The 23,957-nt window shown below is 31.5% G+C and overlaps 1 protein-coding gene across 1 annotated transcript; it reads left to right on the plus strand.

Annotated features, from left to right (window-relative positions):
- Positions 1–9,128: 9,128 nt before the first annotated feature.
- Positions 9,129–16,584, plus strand: LOC134697543 (heat shock 70 kDa protein 12A-like). Its single transcript, XM_063559823.1, has 6 exons — positions 9,129–9,146; positions 10,273–10,365; positions 11,720–12,019; positions 12,318–12,548; positions 13,833–13,986; positions 15,376–16,584. Exons 1-6 carry the CDS (start codon positions 9,129–9,131, stop codon positions 16,407–16,409), a joined length of 1,830 nt encoding a protein of 609 aa, XP_063415893.1. The 3' UTR covers positions 16,410–16,584.
- Positions 16,585–23,957: the final 7,373 nt, after the last annotated feature.

Below are 23,957 nucleotides of genomic sequence, written 5' to 3' on the forward strand. Positions count from 1 at the left end.
ACCCGTGTTGAGAGAGTCATATCTCTTGTACGTTAAAGACACCCTTGTAGATATCGGAAAAGAGTAGGCTAATACCGATACAAGGCAGCACTCGCACCCGCAAAGTGGAAAGGGATTAATATAAGTTGCAAAACTTGTTTCCTAATCCACTATAAATAAATATGTTTAAACTAAACTAAACTAACTTTATAATTATTATTTAGGGGGTTTTTATGCATTTGCCTAGAAAATTGTATTCATTTGCAAAGAAATAAAGGTTTGATAAATATGATGAGTGATTGATGTCTAAGTTCCAGTGGCAAATATTACAGTTATAGCAGGATAACAACATTTCAGTAATATATCAATATATTAAGCAAACACTGTGTTGTATTAGAACGACCCAAAAGCCAGATTTTAATGTGCTCTAATGTAGCGTTTTAGTTATCAGTCCAAAAAAGTCCTTTCTCCTTAAAAGGATACATTGTTTTGCCTCTGTCTTAGCCTGTATTTTTTCCGCAATAATTAATTGCGAGTGATTTTCAAAGAAAACTGAAAGCAATAATTGTTGTCGGTATGACTTTGCTTTACTTTGATCTTCCTTACTCAAGATGCACAAGATATACTATCATAACACCGATGTGGTATGGGAAAGGGTGTTCAAAGTGGCATGAACACAGTGTGTGTTTATTTATTGCAACCAGACAACAAATTGGACTTCTTTATGCATTTCACATTTATGTTTAAGATTAAATTACTGAATATTTGATTATGCATCAAAGATTCTTAACTATTCTGTTCTAAAACGATGAGGTTTATAAATAACAAGGAACAAATATGGAAAGAATTAGAATCATATTCAAAACAGTGTGGTCCCCGCCATTGATTGACGACCTTAATTATGCCATTGACTGGGACAGATTAGGTGAACGTTTGTCTGTAACGACCATTGCTCACTTCTTACTTATTATAGAATTTAAACTGTTGGGTCACCAAAGGTTCTTAACGCCTTTAATAATAAAATAATTTGAAAAATTATTCAGGAATAACCTTTATGTTTTGATTTATATTATTGATACAAATCGACACATCGTATTATCCCGGATTCGTTTTTCGAATTGCTTTATTTAGTTGTTAAGAACCTTTGATGACCCCACAGATTCAGTGTCTTTAACAAGTACATAGTGAGCAGTGATTATTACCGACTAACGTTCACCTAATTTGTCCCAGTCAATGGGATAATTTAGGTTGTCAATCAATGGCCAGGACCACACTGTTTTGAATATGATTCTATATTTACCTTTTTACCGTCTGTTCAAAAAAGTATAATACATCTAAGAATTATTAAACATTTTCTAGATTTGAACGTGAATTTGGCAGATGGGACGAAACTGAGGTTATATGTAAGTACCCTATCTACATATAATCCCAGTTTCGTTCTATCCATATCTAAAATAATTTCATTTAATAAAGAGCGTGGGACGATTCAGGGATTATTTTTTAGACACTTTCGTTAAATTAGAATATTTTAATTTTGGATGTAACGCGTCTTCTGATTGGCTGACGTTATTTTGTTATGAGCCCATAGACAAAATTTAGTCATGTGACTGCGACGTCATCAACGTTTTTTCATGATTTTCTACGGTTTAAAATGGAATTTAGAATTAAATTATAAGAAATGACTGCAATATTTTTTCTGTCTATTCGAAATAATATAAAAAATTTGGTGCAAACTGTTAAATAACTACGCGCGTTATTCAGTGTGCACCACATTTTTTATGTTATTTCTTCATAGACAGAAAAAATATTAAAGTCATTCCTTAATTAATATAAACAAAATCTCTCAAGTCCTTTATTTGATTATTCGATGTTAGAATTTCTAAATACCACATACTTTTTGGCCGTCCTTAGAAGACATATAAGGTGTACAATTATTGAAATTATAGGCTTCTTTAAATAATACCCAACGTGGGCCGAAACAAGGATTATGTTAAAGAAAAATTCTTTCAGTACAAAGCAACAACAAAACGTTTATCAAGCACACACGCACATAAGTGTAGATCATATCAAGAAAAGCAAAAACATAGTATGTACACTGGAAATAACAGTAGCTGACATTTGACACTCACTAAAATTTCTATGTCATATGCGTATATGACTATAGTTTGTGGCCATACATTTTAAGTTATAGTATTGATATTTGTAATACTTTACAAGTATTTTATATGGTAACACTTGATATAAACCGTTTAACCACCACTTTTTGTCTATAAATTGGAGCAATAAACTTTAAATTCGTTTCTCGTGATATTGATAGATATTAAACCGTTTGATATTTATTAGATTAATGTTATCGTCAGGAAGATATATAGCATACTTGTTTACTGTGAGATAACGTTCAGTTGTAATTGTTTGTGTCTGCTTTATCAGAAGAACACACTATATGAAATTGTTATACATAGTAGTTTTTAACCATCATTTACCATTGTCTCAAAATATAGAAATAAGGATCAACTGATGCTGTATACAGTTACCAACCAATATAAGTTATATGGTTCGCTACTGACCCCATACGGATCCATAGAGGGTTAGTAAAATCCATAGGGGGTGAGGCCGGAGGCCGAGTCCCCTGTGAATTTTATTCACCTTCTATGGATCCGTAAGGGGTCAGTAGTTAACCGTATAACGAATTCATCGGACGCTGGACTTTTTCTGCGGCGTTTTGTTGAAAAATAAACAATGAAACACAACAACATTTATAGATGACGTCGCCATTAACGCGTTACGAACCCCATATGAAACTTAATAACCCCATACGGTCTCATAGGGGGTCACCACGTGACGGCGTTTATCCAATCACAACATGATAATTCATCAATGGTCCGATAATGTTCAAATATAGTGGATATTAGAAGTAATTGATCCACTGTAACAGCACAATATGATGAATGAACTATCAAAAACAGTTGAAAATTGTATAACTCAATACATTGATACGAGCACAATTTAACAACTTATATAGATATAATAGACACAAACCATCAATACAAGAGCACACCTTGTTAATGAAAGCTACTCCAAAGCCAATGGCAACTGTCGAATAAATCATGTTGTATTAAAAACGCCATAAACAGTCCGAGAAACGCATTTGCAATGCCAAAATAAAAGTTAACAGTTTCGATATTATTTTGGATCGAAAGTACATTTGAAGCACTATATGTCAAAGAATATGTTAGGTTTAACAGCTAAATAAATTTCCTGAAGGTGTAAAATTGTACCCGTTATGATCAATTTTTTTTATCATAGAATATAAATATAGATATTGTGGTTTTTTTTAAGTATTAAGATAAGCAGAATGGGTGGAGCTTTTCGCAAACGGAAAAAAAGAGTAAGTATCGTTAATTTGGTCATGTTAGTTTACCCCTCAAATTACCCAATCAGTATTTAATTCGTAGCTTTAAGCCAATTATTCTAATTGAACTTTGTTGAGGCAAAATGTTGTAGCACGTACAAAGTGTATAATTACCACTTGCAAGAAGGTCTAACAGCTGAATGTTATTTGTAAAACAAATTTTTAATAGTGTTCTATGTTGTATAAGTGCATTCATGCATTGTTCCATTAAAAATGTGTTAAATTTACGGTGTTTCTATATTAACATATTAAAAATTTTGGTATTCGAAAACAATACATTTATCACCGAAATTAGCCAAAACTTTATAATTTTATAATCACATGATTGATGTGAGTAATGTTAATCTCATTCTCTTTTTTCTGTTTTTTTATTTTTTTAAATTTAACTGTTTACATGTATTTGAATCTGTACAATATCTACTTTAAAACGTCAAATACCAATGCATATCTTTACAGCTAGCTGAATCTCTCACTTTTATGAAAAGTCGCATTAAAATCCATTATATTGAAAACGATGTCAAAAGAAGCCTCTGTATTCAAAATACTTAACTGTCATCAATCATCTGCTGATATGTTATGTCCTTACAATGCTATTGTAGTTGTTATTGTGACCATTTACGGATGCACCGACAAAACATATGTTTACTGAACTTTAATTTGTAATTTTGTGTTGAATTTTCACTAGACTGATTCATTTCTAAATTTTATATATAAACCAGACATAAATCGCCTCGGATTTTGTTTTCCAAATGTCAGTAAAATCAAATATTTTGATACTGAAATTATGAATGACTTATTTCGTTTTTCAAGAAGTTTTTTGAAGTTATTTGCACACAACATATGAAGTTATTTCTGAATTTGGGTGAAAGAAAAACAACTATTTATTTCGAGTTTCCAAATGACTACCGATATTTAAGCCGAAGACTGAAATTAGAGTTCAAATTGTCTAAATTTGTATACATCTTTGTAGTTATCCTTTTACCTATTTTCATAAGTTTATAATATGCTTACACAGATTCTCAGAAGTCATAATGCTTTCAAAAACAGAACACAACTACGAACCAGCCAATAGAAAAGCATTTTGCAATTTGAATAAGCTTAATCAATAATTCTAGTTTTACATACATTATTGTTTTTACGCACTTTTAGAAATCAAAACATGGAAAAAACAGTCAAATGTCCTCATCTACACCAAATCTCTTGGAACCGCAGCAACGAGTTGAATATCGTCAAGAACATAGTGTAAGTATAAACAGCGTTTTTCATTTTGAATGTAACATTTTTATCTAATACTTGGTTGAATTTAAATTCCAAAACAATTAATCGTTAAAGTACATTCAATTTCTTGTCTCCTCTTAATATATGAAAATTTTCTACTCTTACTTTTACTTTCATAAATTGTTACTTGGATGGCGAGTTGTCTCATTGACACTCATACCACTTCTTAACTCTTTTCTAAAGATGCGCATAAAGTATCATATGTCAATTACGCAATCCAATGATTACTTTCACCTTTTTAAACCTTAATTTATTAGATTAACATCTTTTCAAAGTAATTAAATGAAACATATACAATTTAATGCATGGTATTATATAATGTAAATTTATTTAAGATGATTTCAAAAGTAAACATCCTTCGTTGGAAACCGTTGAAACGTTTACGAAGCAATACTTTGTGAATCATGAAAAGTTAATACAAAAATGCTTCTTTAAAGTTCCCGTTAAAAACCATGACTTTACACATCTTATTGTGTTCTATTGAGAACAGCCAAAGCGGCTTTAAATATGAAAAAAATAAGTTTTAGAACATATATTACCATACGTTTAATTTAATCAAAAATATATCTGAGGTTAATACACATGACACAGCAAAATAAACAAGTGTCTATATATTAAATTGTATACTGTAACGGTGTGTACAAAGAACAGTGTCATAAAATTTGTTTTCATTAAATTTATTCTAAATTCTGTATGCTTACATTGCCCATGTACATTTTAAAATTGTTTGTATGCACATTGAACGACAAAAATATGTGACGTATAAAATGTTCTGACGTCAAACACTCAAATCAATCAATGTGTTCGTAGATAGAAGTTGTTTTTGTGTTCTGTAAAATTGTTCCTTTTAAAATTGTTATACAATGATGACTGGAGTACCCATATTTTGACTATTTTATTTATTGTGTCTGTTTATTTAACGCATCAATGTAAATATAACGGAATTCGATAAGACTGTCATTAAAGTGAGAGTTTAGCGCTATAGAACCAGGTTTAATCCACAACTTTCTACATTTGAAAATGCCTGTACCAAGTTAGGAAAATGACAGTTCTTGTCCATTCGTTTTTGATGCATTTTGTTATTTGATATTGCCACGTGATTATGGACTTTCCGAATTGATTTTCCTCTAAGTTCAGTATTTTTGTGATTTTACTTTTCAAAACATATTCTTTTTATATATTGCCTCATGCCTGCCTCTAATACAAGAAGTGTGCGCCAGTGGGAAATTACTCCCTTAGGGTTTTCGGGAATGCAATCTGATTTATAAGATTTAGGAATTAAAATTTATTTAAAGTGTTTTATATCAACACACCCACATTTAAATTATTTTATACATTAGATTCCATAGCCATATTTGCACTTGTTAAGATATTTTTATTCCCAAATTTTCAATTATTTTACATGCCCAACTTTAATTTTTGTTGTAAAAGGTGTTATATAAAGAAAAAGAAAGATTAAAGTTATAACATATTGGTCATGATTTGTAAAAGTCAGAACTATCAAGTAAAAGTAAGACACAATTCAAAATGTTCAGAAATTGTCAAGCCATACTGAGAAAAAATAAGAATGTCGAGAATGTGTCGAGAAATTTGAAGACAGTATTCAAATGTCAAGAATTTGTCAAGAAATTTTGAGACCATATTAAGAATGTCAAGAATATGTCGAGTAAATTTCATACAAATTTGATATAAATGAGAATTTGTCAAGAAAAATTAAGACACAAGTCATACTTTTGGAGAATGTCGAGTAAAAGTTCAAGCAAATTAAGACAAAAACTGGTCTTTTCAGACTTTTAGATTTTAGTAGTGCAGGCACCTGCAAATTTCATTTGACTATTGCCTACTGACAAAAAAAAATTGATTTGTTTATTTTAGAGAAATGACAGATATTCTGCAGGATCAAACAGACATAACTTTACAACTTCGGAACCTGATTTGCGATTTGTGAGTAGCAAGCTTTATATTACGTTTGATTTATTGATTGTCGAAATACTAAATGTATCACTCTATAAAATGAGGATTTTGACATGTATGCAGACAAACTGACAGTTATCATATTACAAACGTAATGTGTGGGTGAATAAATCATGTTATATTAGACTTCACATTATTTTTTCAACATTAAGGCGATTTTGAAAAACTATTGCATTTCACGTGATCGCTAAAATGCAGTTATTTACATGTTTTTAATACTAAGAGTGCACTGTCTTCAAAACAATGTATGTCCTTGGAAATATTCGTTACCTATAGTAGACTTTCACTGAGAAATCGACAGTTGCAGTGTTTACTAAAAGCAAAATAATACTTAAAGACCCTTAAAGAAACGACTTTAACGTGCGTTTGTAATCTTTTGATGTGTCTGTTACGATAGTCAATTGAACTGCGTGTACAGTCTATTTTTCCCGAATAGATACTAAACCCATTCCCGATTGTTACAGAAAATGAACAAAACAGAATCTCTGAAATTCTTTAACTATTTGTTTTCCACAATTTTCCAAACATCATTATAACATATATAATCTCTCGATAAATTATATCTAACAAATCATTTTTTAATGACTTTAAATATGGCATATGCATACGTTTGTATTTTAAACCGAATTCGGTATTTTCTCAATCATTAAAAGTACAACGTGGAGGTTAATCGGATGTCAAAGTTAAATGATAGGAGTAAACAAGTCTTATACAAAAGCAAGAATCAAGTTAGAAATAGAAATATAAATAAGAGGATGGGTATAGTTGTCAAACGTATCAGGATCAACATTTGATACACCAGACGCACGTTTCGTCTACATAAGACTCATCAGTGATGCTCCGATCAAAAAGTTAAAAAGCCAGAACAAGTATAAAGCTAAAGAGCATTGAGGACCCAAAATACATATAAAATGTGCTAAATACGGCAGAGTCATCTATGCATGTGATACAAAATTCCTTAGTATTTCGAACATTTCATACTTTTGCAAACAGTTAATTTATTTGAATGACCATATAATCGATATGCATGTCAACACCGAAGCGCTGAAACGAAACGTTCACCAATAGTGGCATCGACCAAGTGTTTTGAATAGTTATCAAAGGTACCAGGCTTTAGCTTTGATACTCCAGACTCGCATTTCGTCTTTATTATACTCATCTGTGAGGCGCAGATTAAACAGATAGAAAACCAAACAAGTATAAAGTTGAAGAACATTGAGGACCTAAAAGTCGGAAAGGTTTTGCTAAATACGACTAAGGTAAAATATGCCTGGGATAAGAAAACCCTGAGTATTTCGAATACTTCATACTTTTAAAAAAAGTTATCTTATAAAAATGCTCAATTAATTGATTTTGATGTCTACACGAAGCGCAGACTTTTAAGCTTGTTATCCCCTCGTGGACGAAACATCCACCAGCAGGTGCATAGACTCTGTGGTGTAAGTAGTTAACAAAGATACCAGGCTTATAGTTTGATACGCCATATTCACTTATTGTCTACCTTAGACTCATTAGTGACGCTCAGATCAAAATAGTTAGTGAGCAAAACATGTTTAAAGTTGAAGAGCATTGAGGACATAAAATACTCAAAGTTTTGCCAAATACAGCTAACTAAGGTGATATATGTCTATGATATATACACAGAACGAAACATACACAGAACGAATAAGTTTAATTTTCGAAACAATATAAACACAATATCAAATCGAAAGTACATGTATAACATGGATGTTACAGATAAAAAACAAAATGAAGTATTCAGCTGCTGAATGAACTCGTCGTTTTTTTAAGGACGAAAGTCCAATAACTTCTCCATGTCATATCAGATATTCATGAAAAACTTAAGGGATGTTACATGTATCGTTATAGATATAAACCAGTCATCAATATTTCTTAACTGATCAAAGCATTGTTCGAACAACTGGAAACTCCCCACTTTTTATAAATAAATCACATAATTCCGAAACGTTAAATCTAAAATTTATAAAAATCAAAAGGAAGCTTTCGTCAATAAATATGAACAATTCACCAATAAAAAATTGCTAAAAGAATTTTTGAGTTATTGTCCGAAAACTGTCAAATCCCTCTTTTAATAATCGATAAATCCCAAAAAGGCATAAACTTAAAATCTAAGATTTGTAAAAATTGAAAGGGAGCTAATTCATGTTGATATAAACAATTCACTAAAGTTGCTGGCAAATTGATGAACGTTTTCTTGACTTCCTATCCGAAAATTGAAAACTCCCCCTTTTTTCAATGAAAACAAGACAAAACTCGAAAACTTAAAATCTTAGATTTAGATGGGGGGGGGGGGAATAAAAAATGGGAGCTCACGTCAATAGATTAAAACAATCCACCCAAGTTTCATGCGAATTGGTTCAGTCGTTTTTTAGTTTTTGTATGACATATAGAAACGAACAGACGGACGGACAATATTTTACCACAATGCGTCCTGTAAACGGGAGTATAAAAACTATATACCAAAATGGCGTTGAAGAAAAACGTACACATGTAAATTTAAAGTAACGTTTGTTATTCGGAGTAAGATAGTAAACACTTTTTACAAAACTAAAAATTTGTTGTTCATAGTACGTGTAAATGTAGAAAATCATCGTCATTCAAAATACAAAAGAGCTGAACTATGAATCAAAGAAATGGGTAACAAGTTGTGTCAAAACTTCAAATTAAGTACATTTGAGAGTTTTCGCAGTCACTGAAAGGATCCCGTAGCTACTTAAAAGCATAACACAATTAACGATACAAAAAAGTATACATCAGAGACTAACATTAATTCCTCAAGTAATTTTCGCCTATTTAGTACAATATTGCTGTAAAATATAAGATTTGAAACGAGGTGTTTTATATGTTTTTGAACAGGTCGGGCCAAATTTACAAATCTTTGAATCTATCAAGGAATGCAGTAATTTGGTTTAAGTAATTTATGGTAACGAAATTCCTGACTCAATATTTCATCAGTAATGAAATGATTACGTTCGTTGAAACTTTTGACATTTATTCACATACGGGAACAATGAATATTTTTACATATACGGAAATTTGATGAGACTGTCAACACAGTGGAAGGTTTAGCGCTATACAATAAGTTTTAATCCACCATTTTCCAAATTTGAAAATGCCTGTACCAAGCCAGGAATATGACAGATCTTGTCCATTCGTTTGTGATGTGTTTTTTCATTTGATTTCGCCATGTGATTATGGATTAGATTTTCCTCTGAGTTCAGTAATTTTGTGATTTTACTTTTTAGAACAGTTTTGAATATATAAAACATAAAACATAAAAAAAAACAATTGTTTTTGACATAGATCACATTTCATCACATGATATGATCTTACATTCATGAAATAACTTAGCTTCATAGTTCTCTTTGTATTCATATTTTTTACTTAAGCTGTGTGAATAAAGAAAAGACATCATCTTAATTACCAAGATGAAAGCTACCATTTTGTTCCATATTTGAGTTTACCTGCATCTTATCATTAGATACAATCAAATATAAAAGAATTATGATTTAACGTCGTATTAAAACTGTAATACAAAGCTTTCAAGTGTGTTACACTGTTCTTTCAAATACAATGCTGAAATAATGAATATTTGTGTTTGTGTTTAGGGTAATCAACAGGTAGAAACAGCCAACGAAGAACTTACTACTAAAAGTCAGGCAGATATAGTTATTAACCCAACTAATCATGAAAACATAAAGGTATGTATTTATACCGTTGTTTATTTCATGCGATGAAATAAAGAAAATATGTGGTTTTTGCTTTTGATTGGTCGGAGGAAAAGAGGAAATAACGTCAAAATGACAGCGACATGCGTCATTATAACAAAGAAAACGATCAAAACCATATCAGCTTTACTTGCCGTACGTGTATAGTTATCAATCGAGATAATTATTTGACGGTTGACCTTTGCCGTCATAGTCAACTCTATATACCCACTTTATAACCTGAAATACGGTTTATTTTTGTTGAAACCGACTTTTGTTGATTGAATATAAAACTATAAATTTGTGGAGTTAATAAAGTCTATATACAAGTCTTTTGAAAATGTTTACTTCGATGAAGAAGTGGTTTACATATACCAACGAACAATCATTTTGTGCATGTCAATGAAAAAGTTGATATGGACTGGCCATCCACAAACATGAGGACATTGAACTATGCTGTAATAGTTTGCTTATCTTTCAAGTAAAGACTGGTATACACTCGCTTATACGAAGTTTCATTTTTTTGCACTGTCTACCTCAACAGTTATTTCTTTGAACAGTGGAATTTTATTTTTTGCAAAAACGCTTACTACAATTAGAAGGAATAAAAATCTCTGACTATATAAGAAGAATGAAAAATAAATATATCATTGTCCTTTAATTTCACGTTCCACTGAAACGGTGATATCCTCTCATTGAAAAGATTGGTGAATATAATGATCCCTTTTATCCCATCGAAATTGAAATAAATAATAAAACCACACATACAGTTATGCCTGTGTAAAGTCTTACTTATATCTAGAATTTATCAATAAGTGTCGGTTGACAATAACACTGAACAAGAAATAGGACGATTTAAGCTAACCATTTTTTTTCTTTCATGTATATGTAGCAACATTCCAGCTGTGCCTACTGTCTCCCAGTTGATACAACATTCAAGGGTTTGTGATTTTTGTCGTGATTTCCTTAATATATGGATACTGCTTACAAGTAAGCTACGAAGAAGCTATTGGATCAAGGGTTTTAAGTAGATATATTGAAGTTATCACTTCGTCGTGAATTTAACAGACGCAATCCCCAGTTGGTTCACAAACATGGAATATGAGTCACGGATGACCGTGGATATTTGTGTTTGTCATTTACACTATCCGGCCTTCTTTTTCTTGATTGTAATATCAAACACTTTATATTTGCCATGGAAATGTCGTTGTCTTTTTTTTTTTAGGGAGAGGGGCACAACATTGTCTGTCTCCTCTAAGGTAATGAGTATTGGTTGTCTTTTAAGTGAATTATTCGTCTTTTAGCATAGGTACAACAGTTAATTTTCATAAAACGTTCTATTTTACAGGCTGGTCAGAATAGACTGTTTATTGCTGCAATAGATATCGGTACAACATATTCTGGTTATGCATATTCAGCACGGCGTGATGTTGAAAAAGATCCTTCTAATATATTCTGCCCTCAGTGGCGAGGTGACGAAGGTCTGTATTATAAGACAGCTACAGCTATCGTGTTTGACGAACATGGACAATTTAGTAAATTTGGTTTCGAAGCAGAAACATATTATCATGAAACAATAGAGGACCAAGATGATATTTTAGCATGTTATTTCTTCAACGACTTCAAGATGCTTCTGTATAAGAAAAAGGTACATTATAAACTAGTTTCTTTACAAATAACTAATCCTGGCATGATCGATGCCCAGATAGCTCCTTTGATATATGTTTATATATGCGATTTCAATTATTCTAACAACTTAAATTTTTATACATGTTATGCTGTAATGTCAGATTATCTCAACTTTCCTATGAATACATCCTGTGTAAAAATATTTTCAAATATTGATACCCATTATTTCAATTATGAAAGATTGATGCTGTAAACTAAAGATTTAGACAAAAGACATATGCACAGATGTTTTTATGTATCTACATGTTTATTCACAGAATGACTTAAATAAAGATATTGATATCACAGACATAACTGGGAAGAAAATGAATGCGATAAAAGTGTTTTCTGCTTCCATTAGATATTTGAAGGAACATCTCTTGGATTCCTTACATAAAAGTTTCGTTAGAGACAGTAATATTTCAAATAATGATATCCATTGGGTTTTGACTGTGCCTGCCATCTGGGAAATGAAAGCTAAGCAGTTTATGAGAGACGCAGCAGAAATGGTATTTTCTTTTCTGTACACTTATGGGTCTAAAAACTCTAAAGTATTGTAATGTTTAAAAAACAAATGTATTTCTCACGATAGCTATAGCTTTTCTTTAATCGTTTAAAAAACTATTTAATACAGATATAAAAGCGAGCATGCCAACAGAATATTCAGGTTCCTCCTTATTCCATTGACTATATTTTTATTATTTTTTCGTTAACAGAATATTAATATTTTTGAAATCCAATATATATCAATATGACAAATCAAACGACACACATATATACAAACAGTATTTACACCAATAACTATATTGTAGAACCATCTATCAGAACAAGAGCCACATTCGTTGGAAACAGATATTGTCTAAACAGTTCCAATTAAAGCAAAAATGTATACACGGGTTTTTTTAAATACAAAGTTCATATGAAGTAAATGAAAAAATATTAACAATTTCCTGTTTCCGGCAAAACACACTAAAATTAAAAATTTAAAACACATGTTGAGTTTTACAAATTACACAGTGGTGATGAAAAAAACAAACAATAAGATTTTAAAAATCTAAAAGTTCACACTTGGATTGCAATTACTCACGAAGAATAAAACAATAATAGAAAGAGAACTAATATAACAATTTTAATTTTAAAACAAAACAATACTCAATACGAATTTAAATTCACATTGTAGATTAATTCCGATATGTGTGTATTACCACGTGTACCTGTGCCCATGTTGTTGGGTTTGGGTTTTTTTTACTTATATACACAAATTTTTAATTATGTATTTGAACATTTCGAACACTATCTAAAACTTTTGATATCAAACTGATGAAACTGCTATGATTTTTTGATTTTTAGCTTATAACCAGTAAGCGCGAGTACTTTTTGATTTTGTGTTTTGATAAGTTTTTTAAATGCGCTTTGAATTGATCTGAAAAGTAGCATTAAGCTTTTTTCAAATGAATTAAGTGACAGATGATGACTTCTTAAGTACTTTTATGACACTGTCCCACTATTCTATGTGATATGATTTTGACAATTTTTCAAGGTCGTATGGGCCCCTTTAGGCGTTAACCACTTCGTCATTAGATCTCTGGTTGAGAAAATTTCACATACTAGGCAATCATAATACATCTCCTTTAATTAACATTTACTTAACCCATTAAAATGACAAGTGATCGTGAATGTCCGTTTTCATTAGAAAGCAGAAATATTATCATTAGTTCTGGAAACATTTCTATTTATTAGATTTCATAAAAAAAAAGTTCCGTAAAATAACATTAGTTCATTATTTTTTTTAGGCTGGTATTTTGCCAGACCAGCTTAGTCTAGCTTTGGAACCGGAAGCAGCATCACTGTATTGCCGCAAAGTACCCATGAGTATAAAAGAAAGTGAACTTAAAACGCTCACTTTGCTCGGGTCTGGTAAATCTTATGTTGTGTTAGATCAAGGAGGTAATTTAAACGAAACTCTCAATATATTATTTGTATCCTTTCAAAACAACATGTACTTTTACTGCACAGAAAAATTATGTCAGACAATGATATTCATATCAAGAATACTTATTGAATATAACAAGTATAGTATTATCTTCTTAAGGAGGCTCGCATGTATAAGATTTTCAGAAAAAAATGAAACATTTATTTTTCATTTCAAATTTTATTAATTATCTTTAGTAGTTGTTACTTTATCATATGGTACAAAAATCATTCCAAAAAATCAATTCGTGTTGGCCCCAGGTGACTTTTAAAATGTAAATTTCATTGAAAAAGCTCCAAATTATCTCCCTTTGGTGCAAAAATGCCATTTTTTGGCATTAAAATTGAAATATCTTTTTTAACTCATCGGTGACCTATATTTTTTATTGATGTTTTTCGAATAAGCTATACATAAACTAAATAATTGTAAAATTTTAGCGATTTCTGTAATTTAGTTCTTTTTTTATTTCGATATTATTTTTTTTTCTCCTATCAGTTCAACAGAAAATAGATACTTTTACAAAAATGTATGCTTTTTTCGATGACAGATTGTAAGCGTAAATGGACGGTGACCCCATGTTTTTATTTCATTTTTCTATTAAGTATAAGATAAAGTTCATTTGTAAAAAAATATAGCGAAATCCTATATTAAATAAAAAAAAGTGATTTAGACCCGCGAGCCCCCTTAACATCGATTATAATACAATAAAGACAGATTTTCAGTTTTGGGGGGTTTATTTCATTGCTAACAAGACACAAAGTGCACAACAACAATAGTATAATAGCATTCCTTTCAAGGATCGGGGCATGCCAATTTTCCAACGAACATGTCTTTTTATAATTATACTGATTGGAAATAAGTAGTACACAATTAAATATTTATTTCATTTTAACCGTCGAAACTCTGCTTACAAAACTTTGAGTACACTATTCAACAGAACAGAAAGTATATTTTTGGTGCCAATGTAGTGAAATTACCCAAAAGATAATTGAAACAACTTTCAATTGATTGCTTTAACATTTTATTTTTAAACAATTAAACATAAATAAATATTATGTTACGTTTTAATTAGTTCAAAACTTTTCGGGATAATAAATGTTTTTCATGATAGAAGATATATATTTGCATTAATACTTTAGAAATGAAACATAATATTTTTTCATATAACCAATCTACAAATATTGCTTTTGATCTTAAATATCGGTATCAGTAATACACAATACAGTGGTCAAATATTACTTAAGATAAAACATATGACAGAATCCAACATTTTAAAGGATGTGTTTTCTTAATCTTTAATTATGGATAATTTCTAATGTGATTATAATTACCTATTGAAATGATTTTTAACCATTGTTTCACAGGTGGAACTTTGGATGTAACTGGACATCAAATAGAGGAGGATAATTTTTTGAAAGAAATATTTCCTCCCAATGGTGGCAGCTGGGGTGGAAATAATGTCAACTACGAATTTGAAAAGTATCTTGAAGAAATGTTCACCATCGAGGTAGTCCATAAGGTGAAACGAGAAGATCCAGTTGCTTATTTCGACACAGTGAAACAATTTGAAAGAAAGAAAAAAAGTTTCAAATCTAAGTCAGATGCAGATGTTATTTTCAATGTTAGTCAGGCCTTTACAGAAGTGTATAATCAAATACACAAATCTGATCTTCCATCAGAAATACGAATAAAGCATGGTAAAATACGAATTTCAGCTTTGCGATTTGAAGCGTTTTTCGATCAATCAGTTCAGTCGATCACAAGTCACTTGTCCGAAATATTCAAAAGTCCCAAACTACAAAATGTAAATATTATTTTAGCTGTTGGTGGATTTTCAGAATCAGAAATTATAATCGACAGTATAAGAGAACATTTTCCGAATATGCAAATAGTAGTTCCAAAAGATCCTGGTTTAGCTGTTCTCAAAGGTGCCGTGCTCTTTGGTTTAGAACCATTGTCTGTAAAGTCAAGAATATCAAGATATACTTACGGAATAAAAATTGAGAAAGAAATGTCAGCTGAAGACGATGAACGCTATAGAACCTTACGGAAAAATAGACAAAGTAGAAAATTTGCTACTGATGTTTTTGAAAAACTAGTCGAGATTGGTGAAGAAATCAAAGTTGGTGAATGGCAACCAGCGACAGAATATGATCCAATAAACAAAGATGATAAGGAAGTAAAAATAGAATTTTATGCAACAGAAGAGAAAGACCCTGTACACGTAACAGACCCAGGATGCATGAAACTTGGAACTTTGGATGTTGATCTAAAAGAACGCACTAGTTCGAACGGTGCATTAAAATTAGAAATAAATGCTGGCGGAACAGAAATAAAAGCGGTTATCACTGATGAAAATACTGGAAAAAAATTTAAAGCTAAGTTTTGTTTGCCGTAACCAATTAGCCTGATATTATGTTACTATGAATGCCTAAATCTAACTGAATTCATGAATAGCTACTGAAGAAACCTTAACGAGCGTTTTAATTTTGTTGAATGCATTTTAAAGATTTCACATTACAAACGCATTATGTACTTTATATGCATGTATAGTAATGCAATTATTCTTAACATTTTCTAATATGGCATCATTATATTTTCTATTATTCTAAATATAATAAAATCTTGTGACTTACTTTAAAACATTTGTTGTTATATCCACTCAAGACAATAAACAAAAATATTCAAATTCGGAAAAAAAAGAAGATGAAAGCAATTGTCATTCAAATTAGGTGTGCAATCTGTGTTTTATAACATTCTTTCATACAGACAGTCATTATCATGAAAACAGGTTTATTCTCTTAGAAGCATTTTGTTAATCCTTGTTAATTGAAAGATTAACTTTAATTTCTTTTCATTTTACGATAAAGTGTATGAATATGTGCAAGACATTGAATTTAAATGAATTTAACACTTAATAAATAAAGTGCGTTCGAAGCGCTTTTCAGGCCTACATCAATAGGCATATACATTTGAAAGCCATGTATGCGTAGAAACTCTTAATCGTAAGGAGCTTTTGAGCAGACATGACCTAATCATTAGAACCAAATTTATTCAAGTTTGCCGTAGAAAGTTTAAACCTTATATTCTAAATAATGTCTTTAACTTGTGAACGTTAAACTGCTTTAACAATTTTTGTTCAAATTGAACGAATTCTAAAGACATGAAGTGTTTCGAATATTTTAACATTTTATATGCAGTAAATTTACAGGCAATTCATAATTCAATGATATTTTATGTCGATACAACCGTGCTGACAATACTGTACTGTTGATACCTTTGGGATGAAACGCATCTACCCAGTGGTTGAAAAAAGCCTTATAAATTTGTACACCAAGCGCGTTTTATTTTAATAGGACTCAACATTGGCGCTCTAATTACAACAGTTGAAAGACCAAACTAGTTCCTATCCTATTCTAAAAATGCCTAAACATTGTGAGATTTTTTAGATTGATGGTTATCTTCATACCTAAAATGTAAAACATTATGATTATATATTAGCAGATTAAGGCTTGCTTTCAGCAAATGCGAGTATTCTTTCATCTGGAGGTGTTTATTTTTTATTTGTTTGCCTGTTTGTTTTTGGTATTTCTCTTCCTTTCAATGAGGTGTCATAAAAGAGATGTTTTTTCTTTGTACCGATGTGTGCTGTCTATTTGAATACCTTCTGTAACGATTAAAATAGGGAACCTGTTGGATGTATATATCTAAACTTAATGGCTTTGTCATTCAAATAATTGTATGCTTATTGTAGATTTTTTTAATTCACTGTTTAATATTCTTTTTATAAATTAGGGTCAATGTCTTCTATCAAAGACTCTATGCTGACCTGAACATTGTTCTACATTTTACATTATTAATGTATACCGATATATCATTTTAATTGTAAAACCCTTGACAATGTTACCAGGTTATAAAAATTGTTTTTTAATTGTATATTTTGAAAAAACAAAATTAGTTTTTTTTTCATTTTTGTAATGTATGCCGAAATGTCAATGCAAGACCAAATAAACTCATCATAGATATACCAACTAACATTTTACTCTTACGCCAGACGCGCGTTTCGTCTACAAAAGACTCATCTATGATGCTCGCAATTTTTTGTATTAAAAATGCCAAATAAAGTACAAAGTTGAAGAGCATTGAGAACCAAAAGAATCCTAAAAGTTTATCAAATACAGCTAAGGTAATCTATTTACTGCACTCCTAATTACTCCCTATTCCGTAACTGTGATCCTCATTCAATGTTACAACCTCCGGTCTTTTGTATTGATCCTATACCCCTATTAAATAATCATGATTTTACGGAATGGAAAAAATATTATCAACAACACAACTTCTAGGTTATCTACGTGCATAAATAAACGTATTGGTAATGCCACTACAGCCAGATTATTTAACAAAAATGCACGTGGATATCCACAAATTTTCCCGTGCAATGCCAAACTAGAGGCTCTAAAGAGCCTGTGTCGCTCACCTTGGTCTATGTGAATATTAAACAAAGGAAGCAGATTGAAAATTGACTACAAAGGTCAATAACTCCTACAGGGGTCAATTGACCATTTCGTTCATGTTGACTTATTTGTAGATCTTACTTTGCTGAACATTATTGCTGTTTACAGTTTATCTATATCTATAATAATATTCAATATAATAACCAAAAACAGCAAAAATTCCTTAAAATTACCAATTCAGGGGCCGCAACCAAAAAACAGGTTGTCCAATTCATCTGAAAATTTCAGGGCAGATAGATCTTGACCTGATTAACAATTTTACTTCATGTAAGATTTTCTCTAAATTATTTGGTTTTTGAGTTATAAGCCAAAAATTGCATTTTACCCCTATGTTCTATTTTTAGCCGTGGCGGCCATCTTGGTTTGATGGCCAGGTCACCGGACACATTTTTTAAACAAGAAACCCCAAAGATGATTGTGGCCTAGTTTGGATCAATTTGGCATAGCAGTTTCAGAGAAGAAGATTTTAGTAAAAGATATATAAAATTTACGAAAAATGGTTAAAAATTGACTTTAAAGGGCAATAACTCCACAAGAGGTCAACTGACCATTTTGGTCATGTTGACTTATTTGTAAATCTGACCTTGCTGAACATTATTGCTGTTTACAGTATACCTATATCTATAATAATATTCAATATAATAACCAAAAACAGCAAAATTTCCTTAAAATTTCCAATTCAGGGGCCGCAACCCAAAAACAGGTTGTCCAATTCATCTGAAAATTTCAGGGCAGATAGATCTTCACCTGATTAACAATTTTACCCAATGTCAGATTTGCTCTAAATGCTTTGGTTTTTGAGTTATAAGCCAAAACTGCATTTTACCCCTATGTTCTATTTATAGCCATGGCGGTCATCTTGGTTAGTTGGCGGGGTCACCGGACACAATTTTTAAACTAGATACCCCAATGATGATTGTGGCCAAGTTTCAAATAATTTGGCCCAGCAGTTTCAGAGGAGAAGATTTTTCTAAAAGATTACTAAGATTTACGAAAAATGGTTAAAAATTGACTATAAAGGGCAATAACTCCTAAAGTGATCAACTGATCATTTTGGTCATGTTGACTTATTTGTAGATCTTACTTTGCTGAACATTATTGCTTTTTACAGTTTATCTCTATCTGAAATAATATTCAAGATAATAACAAAAAACAACAAAATTTCCTTAAAATTACCAATTCAGGGGCAGCAACCTAAAAACGGAATGTCAGATTCATCTGAAAATTTCAGGGCAGATAGATCTTAACCTGATTAACAATATTACCCCATGTCAGATTTGCCCTAAATGCTTTGGTTTTTGAGTTATAAGCCAAAAACTGCATTTTACCCCTATGTTCTATTTATAGCCATGGCGGCCATCTTGGTTAGTTGGCGGGGTCACCGGACAAAATTCTTAAACTAGATACCCCAATGATGATTGTGGCCAAGTTTGGTTAAATTTGGCCTAGTAGTGTCAGAGGAGAAGATTTTTGTAAAAGTTAACGCCGGACGCAGGACGACGACGGACGACGACGACGGACGCCGGACGCCAAGTGATGAGAAAAGCTCACTTGGTCCTTTGGGCCAGGTGAGCTAAAAATGACTTACCTGTTTTAGATTAACTTCTCAAAATACTATAAGGTCAACAGTGAACGGGAGAACCTTTTCGCTCTCCTTTTCCTGTGATATGACCTGAAAAACTCAAAACCTTATATATGTGGTAACTTGAACCCAACCTAATTGTGGTATTCAATATGTGGGACAGACGGGACGAGAGTATTTCAGAAGAAATCAAGAACATCTGTACCGCTTTCGTAGACTCAAAAAATTCAAAAGTTTAGTATATCAGCATTTAGATAAGCATAATCATAATCTGAAATATATAAAGTTCCAACCGCTCGAAACCTTTCAAAAACAACCAGGAGAATCGCACAAGCAATTTGAAATAATAGGTCTCATGGTAAACGCAAGAACCGCAATCAACGTATTAAACATCGTATAAATTATACACTTGCTGAACTGTTATCTATAATAAAGAATAATGGCAAACATCAAGTATTATGCAAACTGGGTCAGATACCTAGTAAATTATATGCTATTTTTCTGGAGTGTGATAAAATTTCTTTTTTTAGCCCATTTTATGAATACACCCGTATTATAACAGCATTTTGTCATCACAGCCTTTTTCCTATTTTTGATAAACCTGAAAATCATAAACGACATTTTCTCAAATTGAAATATATAAATAGAGGTATTGATTTTATTAATTTGTCTAGCATATTCAATGACTCTTCTGTCTATAGCTTAATACCTCCATATTTTGATAATATAGAACAACCCATTATTTCGTATTCTTATAAAAAAACGACCAGAAATTTGATTTTCAATTATACGTCAATTACAACAGACGTCAATATAGAAAATAATGTTCCGTCCACTTGAGATTGCGAAACATCTAGTTTTAAATATGTTCCCTATGGTCATGTTATCACAGGAGACCTCAACATAGTTGATGACCGTGAAGTCATAACTTTTCTAAAGAAAGGACCGAAATACCGTCCTCCATCTACAATAGATTGGAAACAGTGTCGTCAGGTCATTAAAAACGCTCTGTCTGCCTATTGTAAAAATTGGTGCAAACGTGAAAAATCCGATAAAAAATCTTTAGACAGTTATTTGAATAAAATTATGAATACTGTTGATATTCGAATATCTCATTTAGAAAACAATTCTGAAATTAATAACAGGAACCATGATATACCCATTTCTAGAATAAAAAAACAAACTCAAGGTACTCGCAGAGCGGTTTGTGTTCGTACCGGCAGACAAGGCAGCAAATAATGTAGTGGTGGTGTGACGCATATACTACACGAAAGTTCTTCAAAACGAAATTATCAATTCCTCTACATTCAGGTCAGTGCGCACCACAGAGAGTCAAATCTTTAACAAGCATACCACCGCCACTACCCAGCTTAAAGCATCTTCAGAACATTTGAAAGTCCCTACCATGTACTGGTTACCGAAATTACACAAAAAAAACATTTAAATTCCGTTTCATCTCCGCTTCGAGTAAGTGTTCTACTACTAATCTATCAGGGGTTCTAACCACCTCCCTTACTACTATCAAAGAACTGGTTATTAACTTTTGTAATAAAGCTTATGAAAATTATGGTATTAATTATTTTCGGAGTGTTAAAATTTTTTTAGAGGTTTTAGATAAAATGCATGCTTTCAATGGTCCTTACAATTCTGTTGACATTTATGATTTTTCTACTCTGAACACTACACTTCCACACAATCTTATAAAGAAAAAGTTTTTGCATTTGATAAAATGGTCTTTCGAAATATCTAATTGTAATTTTATTTGCTGTAACTCGTTTAAGGCCTTTTTTCTGTAACGAAAAAGGAAAGTATGCTAGATACACCTACTGGAAATGTGAGGATATGATTGAAGCTTTAAACTTTCTGCTTGATAACATTTATGTACGTTTCGGTGATAAAGCGTATCGTCAGGTAGTAGGTATTCCTATGGGCACCAATTGTGCCCCTTTAATAGCAGATGTATTTCTATATTGCTATGAATCTCAGTTTATGACCAAACTCAGTAAAGAGCCATCATTGTTACATTTGGTTGATACATTCAAAAATACCTACCGTTATCTGGATGATATTTTTTCGTTGAATAATCCAGAGTTCTCTTAATATGCTTCAGAAATTTACCCAAACGAACTTACTTTAACTAAATGTAACATAAACAGCAGCAGTTGTCCTTTTCTAGATTTAGACATTTCAATTTCAAACGGGAAACTTCACACTAAAATTTACGACAAAAGAGACGATTTTTCATTTCCTATTGTTAATTTTCCTTTTTTAGACGGCGATGTGCCTTTGGCTCTATCATACGGTGTTTATATATCGCAACTCGTTCGGTTTGCCCGTGTGTGTTCTGATGTCATAGATTTTAACGAACGTAATCAATGCATCACTGGTAAATTGTTGTGTCAGGGATTTCGATACCATAAATTACTTAAAACTTTTACTAAATTCTTTCATAGATACAAAAATTTGGCTATACCTGTAGGACGCTTATAAAAAATGGTATTTCACATCCTAAATTTTATGGTAATATTGTACTTAAAGCGAGGAAATCACTATGTGATCCTTGTAAACTCATCGAACCTTTAAACAAACTTATAAGTAAGGGTTATCGTACCAATATTGTAATTAGATCTCTGAATATAGTTCACATTGGCACTAATATTGATTTTGTCATTAGCAAATTGAAACATAACTAAATTTCATTATCTTTTGAGGCGAGATGTATAGAGACACAGCCACGTTAACTTTTATTTCTATAGAAGTCGCTCTTCACTATACTACTACCTGTCGATACATTTATTTTTGGCATTGCACAAGTCATGTCTTCTTTGACTATTAATGACGTTAAAATACTAAATCCCTGTGATGTGTTTTAGTCGATTTTAGTCTCTGATGCATGATTTTTTACTATTAATTGGTTTTGGCTTTTAACTAGCTGTCAGTAACTGCGAGTACTCTCAAATCGTATTTTTTTGTTAATTTGACCTGTTGATACTGTTTATAATGCTTTTTTGTTATTTTTTATTTATATGGATCTTGTCTGTACACCAGCTTTGATTATTTTGTAATATCTTCAATTTTTCACTTATACTTACAACATTTGTATAAACTTCAAGATTATAAAAAAACGTTTTTTTTCTAAAGTGAACATTGATTGGTTAAATATTTCTCAGTGTGTTTGAATTTGTTTGTTAGCTTTTTGGTCATGAATGTTTGTCTCTAATATTTAATTAACTGTGCATTTGTATTCAGATATCGCAGATCAAATTTATTCGTTCATTGTGTAATCATGCGTTTTTTGATTGAGTTAAGTCTGCCAATTGATATTTTATCGTATGTTTTTCAATGTTGTGATGTTATGCTACTGTTTCAGAAAAAGGGAGAAGGTTTGGATCCATTAAAACGTTTAATCCCGCTGCAAATGTTTGCACCTGTCCTAAGTCAGGAATCTGATGTACAGTAGTTGTCGTTTGTTTATGTAATATATACGTGTTTCTCGTTTTGTTTATATAGATTAGACCGTTGGTTTTCCCGTTTGAATGGTTTTACACTAGTAGTTTTGGGGCCCTTTATAGCTTGTTGTTCGGTGTGAGCCAAGGCTCCGTGTTGAAGGCCGTACTTTAACCTATAATGGTTTACTTTTTAAATTGTTATTTGGATGGAGAGTTGTCTCATTGTCACTCACACCACATCTTCCTATATCTATGAGGTAGAAAAGCCTTAGTATCTCAAAAATTAAAAGTTTTGTCAATAGTTAATTTATAATTATGAACATATCAATGATAACTCAAGTAAACACAGAAGTGCTTACTACTGGACTGGTAATACCCTTGGGGAAATAAATCTCCACCAG

Source organism: Mytilus trossulus, chromosome 14 (genome assembly GCF_036588685.1).
Source record: "Mytilus trossulus isolate FHL-02 chromosome 14, PNRI_Mtr1.1.1.hap1, whole genome shotgun sequence".
Taxonomy (NCBI): Eukaryota; Metazoa; Mollusca; class Bivalvia; order Mytilida; family Mytilidae; genus Mytilus; species Mytilus trossulus.